Source organism: Geotrypetes seraphini, chromosome 7, assembly GCF_902459505.1.
Source record: "Geotrypetes seraphini chromosome 7, aGeoSer1.1, whole genome shotgun sequence".
Lineage (NCBI taxonomy): Eukaryota > Metazoa > Chordata > Amphibia > Gymnophiona > Dermophiidae > Geotrypetes > Geotrypetes seraphini.
The window spans coordinates 28,197,033-28,209,069 of NC_047090.1; the positions used below are offsets into that span (position 1 = coordinate 28,197,033).

At 44.4% G+C, this 12,037-nt stretch overlaps 1 protein-coding gene across 1 annotated transcript in view; it reads left to right on the forward strand.

The window, feature by feature from the left end:
• HAL (histidine ammonia-lyase) overlaps positions 1-12,037 on the forward strand; it is a 52,334-nt gene that overhangs the window by 31,929 nt on the left and 8,368 nt on the right. The window contains exons 15-16 of the mRNA XM_033952395.1: positions 8,328-8,393; positions 8,509-8,674. Of these exons, the coding sequence (XP_033808286.1) occupies positions 8,328-8,393; positions 8,509-8,674 (232 nt within the window). The remainder of the gene's footprint in view (positions 1-8,327; positions 8,394-8,508; positions 8,675-12,037) is intronic.

The window sequence follows — 12,037 nt, forward strand, 5'->3', positions numbered from 1 at the left end:
TTCTTCAACCACCGGTCCACGGACCGATGCCGGTCCTCAGAATAATTCTTTTATTTCTGCCGGTCCATAGGTGTAAAAAGGTTGAAAAACACTGGTCTAAGTCAAGATGTGTTAAGTTGTTGGTTTTTTATTTTTTTTTAAATATTGATACTAGTCTCAAGTTTTTCGAGAATGACACAGGGACAAAGTTTGTCCCAGGGTTCGCAGGCTCTGTCCCTGTCCCCATCTCTGCCCTGTGAGCTCTATCCCTATCCACCCACCACGGTATCCATCTCCATGTCATTCTCTAATATGGCTAATCAAAACTTCCAGCTCTTTAATCAAATAATGATCAATTAAGACCATAAAGAATAATAATTTGGAATAGTAATGATCCTGAGAGGGCTAATCTACCCCAATGGTTATTGTGAAACAGATCACAAAACCCGATCTTCATTGGATCGTAGATGATTTGATTATATTTAGTAACATAGTAACATAGTAGATGGCGGCAGATAAAGACCCGAATGGTCCATCCAGTCTGCCCAACCTGATTCAATTTAATTTTTTTTTTTTCTTCTTAGCTATTTCTGGGCAAGAATCCAAAGCTTTACCCGGTACTGTGCTTGGGTTCCAACTGCCAAAATCTCTGTTAAGACTTACTCCAGCCCATCTACACCCTCCCAGCCATTGAAGCCCTCCCCTGCCCATCCTCCACCAAACGGCCATACACAGACACAGACCGTGCAAGTCTGCCCAGTAACTGGCCTAGTTCAATATTTAATATTATTTTCTGATTCTAAATCTTCTGTGTTCATCCCACGCTTCTTTGAACTCAGTCAAAGTTTTACTCTCCACCACCTCTCTCGGGAGCGCATTCCAGGCATCCACTACCCTCTCCGTAAAGTAGAATTTCCTAACATTGCCCCTGAATCTACCACCCCTCAACCTCAAATTATGTCCTCTGGTTTTACCATTTTCCTTTCTCTGGAAAAGATTTTGTTCTACGTTAATACCCTTCAAGTATTTGAACATCTGAATCATATCTCCCTTATCTCTCCTTTCCTCTAGGGTATACATATTCAGGGCTTCCAGTCTCTCCTCATACGTCTTCTGGCGCAAGCCTCCTATCATTTTCGTCGCCCTCCTCTGGACCGCCTCAAGTCTTCTTACGTCTTTCGCCAGATACGGTCTCCAAAACTGAACACAATACTCCAAGTGGGGCCTCACCAATGACCTGTACAGGGGCATCAACACCTTCTTCCTTCTACTGACCACGCCTCTCTTTATACAGCCCAGCATCCTTCTGGCAGCAGCCACTGCCTTGTCACACTGTTTTTTCGCCTTTAGATCTTCGGACACTATCACCCCAAGGTCCCTCTCCCCGTTCGTGCATATCAGCTTCTCTCCTCCCAGCATATACGGTTCCTTCCTATTATTAATCCCCAAATGCATTACTCTGCATTTCTTTGCATTGAATTTTAGTTGCCAGGCATTAGACCATTCCTCTAACTTTTGCAGATCCTTTTTCATATTTTCCACTCCCTCTTCGGTGTCTACTCTGTTACAAATCTTGGTATCATCTGCAAAAAGGCACACTTTTCCTTCTAACCCTTCAGCAATGTCACTCACATACATATTGAACAGGATTGGCCCCAGCACCGAACCCTGAGGGACTTCACTAGTCACCTTTCCTTCCTTCGAGCGACTTCCATTAACCACCACCCTCTGGCGTCTGTCCGACAGCCAGTTTCTGACCCAGTTCACCACTTTGGGTCCTAACTTCAGCCCTTCAAGTTTGTTCAACAGCCTCCTATGAGGAACTGTATCAAAGGCTTTGCTGAAATCCAAGTAAATTATATCTAGCATATGTCCTCGATCCAGCTCTCTGGTCACCCAATCAAAAAATTCAATCAGGTTCGTTTGGCACGATTTACCTTTTGTAAAGCCATGTTGCCTCGGATCCTGTAACCCATTAGATTCAAGGAAGTACACTATCCTTTCTTTCAGCAACACTTCCATTATTTTTCCAATAATTGAAGTGAGGCTCACCGGCCTGTAGTTTCCTGCTTCGTCCCTGTGACCACTTTTATGAATAGGGACCACATCCGCTCTCCTCCAATCCCCAGGAATCACTCCCGTCTCCAGAGATTTGTTGAACAAGTCTTTAATAGGACTCGCCAGAACCTCTCTGAGCTCCCTTAGTATCCTGGGATGGATCCCGTCTGGTCCCATCGCTTTGTCCACCTTCAGTTTTTCAAGTTGCTCATAAACACCCTCCTCCGTGAATGGCGCAGAATCTACTCCATTTTCTCGTGTAACTTTGCCAGACAATCTCGGTCCTTCTCCAGGATTTTCTTCTGTGAACACAGAACAGAAGTATTTGTTTAGCACATTTGCTTTCTCCTCATCACTCTCCACATATTTGTTCCCAGCATCTTTTAGCCTAGCAATTCCATTTTTTATCTTCCTCCTTTCACTAATATATCTGAAAAAATTTTTATCTCCCTTTTTTACATTTTTAGCCATTTGTTCTTCCGCCTGTGCCTTCGCCAAACGTATCTCTCTCTTGGCTTCTTTCAGTTTCACCCTGTAGTCCTTTCTGTTCTCCTCTTCTTGGGTTTTTTTATATTTCATGAACACCAACTCTTTCGCCTTTATTTTCTCAGCCACTAGGTTGGAGAACCATATCGGCTTCCTTTTTCTCTTGTTTTTCGTGAGTTTCTTCACATAAAGGTCCATAGCCATTTTTATCGCTCCTTTCAGCTTAGACCACTGTCTTTCCACTTCTCTTATGTCCTCCCATCCTAACAGCTCTTTCTTCAGGTACTTTCCCATTGCATTAAAGTCCGTACGTTTGAAATCTAGGACTTTAAGTATCGTGCGGCCGCTCTCCACTTTAGCCGTTATATCAAACCAAACCGTTTGATGATCGCTACTACCCAGGTGAGCACCCAATCGAACATTAGAGATACTCTCTCCATTTGTGAGGACCAGATCCAATATCGCTTTTTCCCTTGTGGGTTCCGTCACCATTTGTCTGAGCAGAGCCTCTTGAAAGGCATCCACAATCTCCCTACTTCTTTCCGATTCCGCAGACGGAACATTCCAGTCCGCATCCGGCAGGTTGAAATCTCCCAACAGCAGAACCTCCTCTTTCCTTCCAAACTTTTGGATATCCACAATCAGATCCTTATCAATTTGCTGCGATTGAGTCGGAGGTCTATAGACTTCACCCACGTAGATAGAAGTTCCATCTTCTCTTTTCAGAGCAATCCATGTCGCTTCTTCCTCTCCCCAGGTCCCTTGCATTTCGGTCACTTGGATATTGATCTTTACATAGAGAGCTATTCCTCCACCTTTATGACCATCTCTGTCCTTCCTAAAAAGATTATATCCCGGTATGTTTGCATCCCATCCATGTGATTCACTGAACCATGTCTCTGTGATAGCAACAATATCTAGATCTGCCTCTAACATCAGGGCTTGCAGATCATGAACTTTGTTGCTTAGACTGCGAGCATTTGTGGTCATCGCTTTCCAGCTATTTTTCAGCGATAATCTCCTTTTTCGTATGGATTTGTGTGTTGTTTCACTTTCCGTTGCAATACTAAGAAATGAGTTGCTGATATTGCTTATGTTGCAGTCTTTACTACTATCACATCTTTTCTTTTGCCGGGGGTGGTCTCTATAATTGTCCTTCGTACATACACCACCCCCACCTTCTAGTTTAAATGCCTAGAAAAATATTGTCTAAATTTCTCTGCAAGGTTTCTTTTTCCTGCTGTAATAATATGTAGCCCATCAGTGCAATATAGCTTCTTGTCCTTCCATGTATTTCCCCATCCTCCTATATACCTGAAGCCTTCTTGATGACACCAGGCTCTGAGCCATCTATTAACTGTTTTGAATTTTTTCAAAAGGTTTTCTACTTATTTTCTTTCCTTCATATATTCATACTCTAATTCATATTTAACTTAATAGTACTTAGCTTTAAAGTAGTAACAAGTATTTAAGGGAGCGCCTCTACCAACATGTCCATGTTTCAAATAACTTTCGTCAAGGTTGAGGCTCCAAATGTGAAATTATCATGCATACGAGAAACCGCTCCTCTCCATAAGATATCATATTTTGAGCATCAGAGCTGAGAAGCAGAATAGCTAAGGGGGAAAGGGAGGGGCAGAGAGAGAGATGAGATGAACTTTGGTCAGCTGCCATTTGTAAAGCACGGGGACCCTAAGAGCGTAGGGCCCTGTGTAGCCACCTCTATTGTCCGCACTTAAGGCCAACCCTGTCTGTAACATTTTACCATATTGTGGGGGACCTAGTTCTAACCAATCAGAGCACAGTAACTTTCTCAGTCATAAGTGGAGAAGTAGATGCTGAGCATTTTTTTGTGTGGATTTCCTCATGCCTTTTCACTGGTAGTTCAAGGCACATTTTAGTCGGGTACAGTTGGCATCTCCCTATCTCCACAGGGCCTTACACATAGATGTTGACAGAAAAAGAACAGTTAGCCCATCTACTTTGTGCAATTATTCCTGTCCATGCTGATAAGAATATATTTTAGCTGCCAGACTTGGAAACTTCAACACTTGTAGGATATTATACCTTATCCAATTCAGCTTTTTTTTGTCTTTTTTTTCTATCCCCAGCACACAACTCCCACCCACACCCCCTCTCCAATTTTGTTTTAACAGCTACTAAAACAAGTGTGACTGCTGTCTGCTTCTCATGGCATTGCCAGATCATATGTGATCATCATCAATCTGCTGGCACTGACCCTACAAATGCCCTGGACTGACACAAAGTTATGTTTTTCTTTCTGTGCACCTTAATTTCTATCACCACATTAGACAGTAAGCTACTCAGAAACAATGTGGCCAACGGTGCTGATTCATGGGATTGTGGCACCCCTGAGTGATCTGTTGCTCTGGAGCTCCTTGGTCTAGTGGCCTCATCGAGGCAAGAGCAATCCCTAGTCACTGCTGCCCATGCTGGCTCCAATTTCAAAATGGCTGCCACTGGAGATCACTCTTGCCCTAATGAGGCCACTAGACTATCAGGGCTTGTGAGAGCATCTCGCTTGTGTTCAAAGAGTGGTCACGTTTTGCAGGGAGTTTGACATTTGGGGCCAAAATTAAAGCATGGCCAAATCCAAATTGCAGGCTGAATTTGGCGCTGAAACTGAAATTTGGTCGACCTCTGCATGAGAACAGAAAGTACCTGTTCTTGCATTTAAACCTGTGGCGGTACTGATGGCCATGGAGAGAAGAGAGCACAGAAGTGACAGCAAAACACATTTTCACTGCTGTAAAGGCTGAGCCAGTAAGCTAGGCCTTTGGCACTTTTGAGTTTTGGTGCCCTCAACCAGTGTCTCACCTGGCTCATGCCTTGGGCTGATCCCTAGTGGCCAACACCAACTTGCCAGCACTGTTTTAGTTGGTTTCTGGGAAGTTGCAGCCTGCTGGCTGCAAACTGGTAACTTCATGTCCTCAAGTATCTCTGAAAGGTCACTTTGGTCAGCCACAAAACTTAGAGACTTGAAGAAAGCACAGATGTTTTATTCAGCATATGCGGACCCCTGAGCCCCAAGCTGGCTTCAGAAGTCCCGAAACCAGGAAGTTACAGAGATATTTATACATTCTTCTGGCTATACAACTGAATTCTAAAAAAAACTTTTCACGTATTACTTTTCTTAACAATCATTGGTCCTAAGCTCACACTAGCAGGTCACTAGCAGGTCACTTATCTAAGCCCTGCAGTCTTTCTGTTACATGTCCAGGAGGGTGGAATACAATATCGTGTATGCTGAGATAGCCATAAGAAGCTAGAATGCCTAAGCTAAAACACCCAGTGCAGGCAGGCTAGAACATCAGATAAGTTAGGTCTGCAATGAAACATAATTCAGCATTTTATTAAAGAGAAAACTTAGTTCAACACTTAGGAAAACCAGTCCCAGACTCCTTCATCTCTAGGTCCTGCTTTTGTATCTACCTGGACAGTTCCCACCCACCAATTCCCACCTGGATAATTCCCATCTAGGTTAATTCCCATGTGAACATTCCCCCCCTCTCCCAAGATAGTTCCCAACTGCCAGGTACTGCTCTGGACATGTCCTGCACTGCTCTAGACATGACTGCACTATGTACAGCCCCCGAGTATTAAGGTTAGGGGAGACCCCGAATATGTGCAGCCCCTGAGTGTTGTTAGGGAACACTCTGAGTATGTGCAGCTCCTAAGTGTTAGGGTTAGGGGGAGACCCTGAGTATTTTGCAGTCGCCGAGTGTTAGCATTAGGGGGAGTACATGCAGCCCCCATGTTAGGATTAGGGGGAGGATGCAAGTATGTGTAGCCCCTGAGAGTTAGAGTTAGGGGGAGATCCTGAGTATGTTCAGCCCCTGAGCATTAGGGTTAAGGGGCGACCCTAAGTTTGTGCACCCCCCCCTCCAAGTGTTAGGGCTGGGGGGGAGATCCTGAGCATATGCAGCCCCGAGTGTTAGGGTTAGGGGGAGACCCTGAGTATGTGCAGCCTTAGAGTGCTAGGGTAAGGTTTGTTGTTTTTTTTAAATGGGTGTGTTTTTAAATAAAATTATTGTTGAGCATTCTTGTATGTCTGGTCCTGGAAGGGAATTGCCCATTGTGAGTAGGTGGGAATTGACCTAGATCAGGGGTAGGCAATTCCAGTCCTTGAGAACCGTAGCCAGGTCAGGTTTTCAGGATATCCACAATAAATATGCATGAGATAGATTTGCATCTCGAGACAGTGCATGCAAATCTGTCTCATACATATTCATTGTGGATATCCTGAAAACCTGACCTGGCTCCGGTTCTTGAGGACCGGAATTGCCTACCCCTGACCTAGGTGGTAATTTTCCAGGTGGGAACTGGTGGATGGGAACTGTCCGGTGGAAATTGTTTAGGTGGTTACTGGCCGAGAACCCTAAAAGCCTACTTGGGTTACAATAAATCAGAGACATTTACAATACAATCAAATTTATATATCTGCTCATAGAGTCTCGGACCCCTGAAGCAGGCATAGTCACTGAAACGTGGCTATAGTGGATTGCTGAAATTTGTATATCAGCTGGATAGAATATAGTAAAGCATTTTGGAACTTTTGTGGCCTTGGCCACTTTCCTGAGTTGTCATGGCTCCCACATGTTTGGGTTTCTATCTGTGGAGGCTTATCCTCTGATTCTGCCCACTGCCTCAGCCTGACAGCTATTTCTTCCTTTCTTTCTTTTTTTTAAATTTCTTTAGGATTTTTCCAAATATTTTCAGCATAAAGAAATAAGCTAGGTTTTCTAATTAACATACATCAGAAAAAAAATAAATATCTCAAGAAGAAAAAGACCTACAAGCCCCAATCAAGAGAGAGAGAACTACACACCATAAAGAAAGCATTTAATAAAGAAGCAAGATAAATAATCTACTAATATAAGGTGTGATTGAATAATCAATTAACTCATAACAAAACTAAGGCATTTCTCAAGACCTTTAAGAAAATCTTCAAGCTGCAAAGATTCCCAAAAAGAGGATTCCTTCTCCTGATAAGTGATGAGACAATTTACAAGGGTATTTAAGGAAAAAAGTTGCACCCAAGGCCACAACTCGAGGCTTCAAGGCCAAAAATGTCTTACACCTAAGCTGAGTGGCCCTGGATATATCAGGAAACAAATTAATTTTTCTACCACAAAAGTCCCTTTTTCTCAAAATATGCCTTGATTAATAGTAATTTATCACTCTCACGAACAAAAGTAACCAAAAGAGAAGATCTAGTGGTAAGAAAATCAGTTCAGTACATAAGAACTGCCATCTCCGGATCAGACCTTCGGACCATCAAGTCCGGCGATTCGCACAAGCGGAGGCCCATCCAGGTGTACACCTGGTGTAATTTTAGTCACCCATATCCCTCTATGCCTCTCGTAAGGAGATGTGCATCTAGTTTGCTTTTAAATCCTAGAATGGTGGATTGTGCAATAACCTCTTCTGGGAGAGCATTCCAGGTGTCCACATCAGAAGCCTGCGAAATACATCCATGTTTCTGTCATATTCCCCTTTTCTCTTCTAGTGGGTTCATTTTTGAATGCTTGTAAATCTGAGCTGCAGATCCACTATCATTTATGCCATCTTCCTCTGAACTTCATTCAGAGTTGAATACCCTATTCAACATTGGGGTTCATTAACGATCTTGTATTGCCAGTTAGCATAGGATAAGTTGGCATTGTTATGAGAGCCACTTAAGAAACACAAAGGGCCTGGCCATTCTTGGATTTCTTTCACTCTCTCCCATTCGCTAAACGAGGCCCAAACTGTTTTATTCAGTCTTTAACTGGCCCTTCAAGATGGTGTTTTCAGAAAGAGGAGAAACTATTTCTGGTGGAAATTTTCATGGTGAATACCCTGCAAAGGTAAGAACATTTAGTAACTAGATCCCAAGCCGATTTGGTATGGGAAATGTGTTCCTGGGTGACCATTTTCTCCCCTCCCCCCCAAAAAAAAGTGCTAAACAGGATTTTCTTCCAGGCTTTGGACTATCTGGCTATTGGTGTGCATGAACTTGCTGCAATCAGTGAGAGGAGGATAGAGAGGCTGTGCAACCCATCTCTCAGTGAACTTCCTGCATTCCTAGTGACAGAAGGCGGCCTGAACTCTGGCTTCATGATAGCACATTGCACATCTGCAGCACTGGGTAAGTACTATCCTGCTCCCTAATGAGGGTAGTGGTACTCAGGGGCAATAAGGGTGATGGGTAGGGTTACCATATGACTCCTGAAAAAGCAGGATGGATTGAGACATCCGGGTTTTACTTCTACTGAAAGCAATGGAAGTAAGGAGGACAGAAAGAGGCATCTGGGACTTACTTCAGTTGCAAGTAAAACCCGGATGTCTCAATTCGTCCTCCTTTTTCTGGAGCCATATGGTAACCCTAGTGATGGACCCCTAGCTGCTCATCATAAATGATTAAACTAAATAGAGGATAGGGGAGAGTGGGCCCCCTCTTGCTGTGGGCCCTCAGGCACTGTCCTATTGTCCCAATAGTCAGTCTACCCCTGGTAATACCCTTGCATACACTGCCAGTAGTGATATTGTCATAAGAATTGCCGCTGCTGGGTCAGACCAGTGGTCCATCATGCCCAGTAGTCCGCTCACGCAGTGGCCCTCTGGTCAAAGACCAGCACCCTAACCAAGACTAGCCCTACCAGCGCACGATCTTGTTCAGCAGGAACTTGTCTAACTTTGTCTTGAATCCCTGGAGGGTGTTTTCCCCTATAACAGCCTCCGGAAGAGCGTTCCAGCTTTCTACCACTCTCTGGGCGAAGAAGAACTTCCTTACGTTTGTATCCAGAACGTGGTAGAAAGCTGGAACGCTCTTCTGGAGGCTGTCTACTGTCTAGTACAATTTTTAATGTTCATGCATTCTGTTGGAAGCACTTTAATTTGCTCTTTTGAAGTGCTAGGAGCAAAACTCTCTGGAACTGCATCAGTCTTTTATTTGACAATATTTGCTGTGTAATCTGCCCTGAACAATTAGTTGGATTGGTGGAATCAGGGCTGTAGTAAGCTATAACTGTGCCCTGTACAATCGCCCAGCTATAGCGACCACTAGCCCCCCAGAGCATCCATCCCCATCTCAAAGACCCCCAAAACCTCTTCCCTTGAAGAACCTCCTTCTCAAGTGCACTCATCTCCTTCCTGAAAGCCCCTCCCCCCAACCCAGTCCCAATGTAGTACAGTGTCTTCCTGCCCCTATCCTCTCACAATGTAGCATCTCCGCCTCTCTCTTTCCTTTCCCCCTCCACCCATCCCAGAATCCCCTCTTCAAACCTTTCTGAAAGCACAGGAATGCTCCGCAGAGCCTCCCATTCAAGCATTGTGGAACATTTCTAGGTTCTGCCCACACAGCAACAGGAAGTTTGTGTCAAAGGGGGTGGGAGCCTGCAAAGCCGTCCATTGAACTGGAGAGGGAGGCTCCAAAGAGTGTTGCTATGCTTTTTTTGGATGAAATTCTGTAGCTAGGACAGAAAGGTTTGAAAAAAGGGGGATTCTGGGGGGAGGAGGACTAAGCGGGAGAGGTGGAGATGCTGCATCCTGTGTTTGGGGAGGGGCAGGAAGGAGACAGAGCAGCACTCTGTGCTGCAGTATTTGCCTTGGCGGCGGCAGGGGGCAGTATCCATAGACGGGACTCAGTTTTGGTGTCCCTGCCTTCTTTGCTCCTTGTACAGCCACAAATAACTTGCTATGGCCTGCAGTAGAATATAAAACCAAGTAAATAAATAAATCCATCAGGCAGAAAAAACTTCTTCTTGGGGTGGCACACACTTGGTTCATGCAGTCATAAGTGCCTGTTCTGTGGTGAAATTGGGTGCTTGAGCACCCCGGTATGGCAAAAACTCCTTCATGTGGGCAGGAAAGGGTGATGTTTGTCGATTTTATCAAATCCAATAACTTTGAAAAGTTGACCTTCTATGCATACAAAATGTACCGAGCAAACTGTAATTTGTGGGACAAAGAATTTATGACTGTGTTGATAACCAGGTTGCTCCGAGAGGATCAGGAGAATAGCAGTGTCGATGTTTAAAAATAATCAGAAATAGTTTAGGTATTGTGCAGAACACAGGTTTGTCTTTCTTTTAAGACACGCCCACTTTAAATGCAGAGCTTGGCTAACTAAAGAGTGGGTTCCTGTTATATCTTCCTAGTTACACAATGAGAATGATTAATCTGAGCTGGTCGAACCTTTGCTTTTATGGAGAAAGGGAGTTGATTTCACCTGATTTAGAAGCTGGAAATCTCTTGCAGGATCAACACAGGAGATTGCACAGGAAAAGGGGAGAAAAAAACACCATAGAAAGAAGCAGGGAAAAGGAGAGAAAGAAAGTGTTTGAGTAAAAGCAGGCAACGGCATTCATGATTAAGATTTTGTTTGGTTGTCCATGGCTTAATATTTCTTCAAAGAAAGGGTAGTAAATTCATGGAGCTACCTTCCGGTGGAGGTAGTGGAGATGAAAACTGTATCTGAATTAAAGAAAACTTAGGACAAGTATGTAGGATCTCCAGGGCAGAGGAAGAGATACTAGATGGCGGCTTAGGGTTGCCATATGGCTCCAGAAAAAGGAGGATGGATTGAGACATGGAGGGTTTTACTTCCATTGCTTTCAATGGAAGTAAAACCCAGATATCTCAATCCACCCTCTTTTTCTGGAGCCTTATGGTAACCCTAGATGGAGAGGCCATATGGCAGGGCTTCTCAGTTCTGATCTTTAAGGTTCACAGGTGTACCGACAATCCTGTGGTGACATTTGCGTGCAGGACATATGTGTGCCATTACTTCCGTCGCTTTGAAGCCTTTCTGTTAGCGCTGTGAGGTAACCCCCCCACTACATTTACAAGTCCTCATGCACCCGTTGGGGGGGGACCCCCCCCTACACTGAAAACTGAACGGCGAAAACGGAAAGGAGAACGGGAGTTTTCACTATACTTGGGGGGGGGTTACCCCCCAACAGGAGCACGAGGACTTGTAAATGTAGTGGGGGGGTTTTCCCCCCCACCCCTCACAGCGCTAACGGAAAGGCTTCAAAGTGGCGGGAGCAGTGGTGTGCATATGTCCTGCACGAAAATGTCACCGCGGGATTGTTGGTGCGCCAAAGTCTGACGCACTTTTGACGGTGTACCGAATTTCTTGATATCCACAATGAATATGCACGAGAGAGACTTACATTCACTGCCTCCTTGGTATGCAAAATCTCTCTCGTGCATATTCTTTGTGGCTATCCTGAAAATCTGGCCTGCCTCTGGACCTTGAGAGCCAGACTTGAATAGCCTTGCCGTAAGGTCTTCATCTGACTTCATTTTTCTATGTGTATGTAAACCAATGCTTCTTAAGTCCCTCCTAGAGGCACATCTGGTTACGTTTTGAGAATTACCACAATAAGCGTGTATATTCATTGTGGTGATCCTAAAAACCAGACTAGCTAGGTGAGTCTACTGGAGAGTTACACTGGGTTAGAAGGCTCTGGGAGAAAGGCTGTCCTAATATGCAAAATACTTCCTT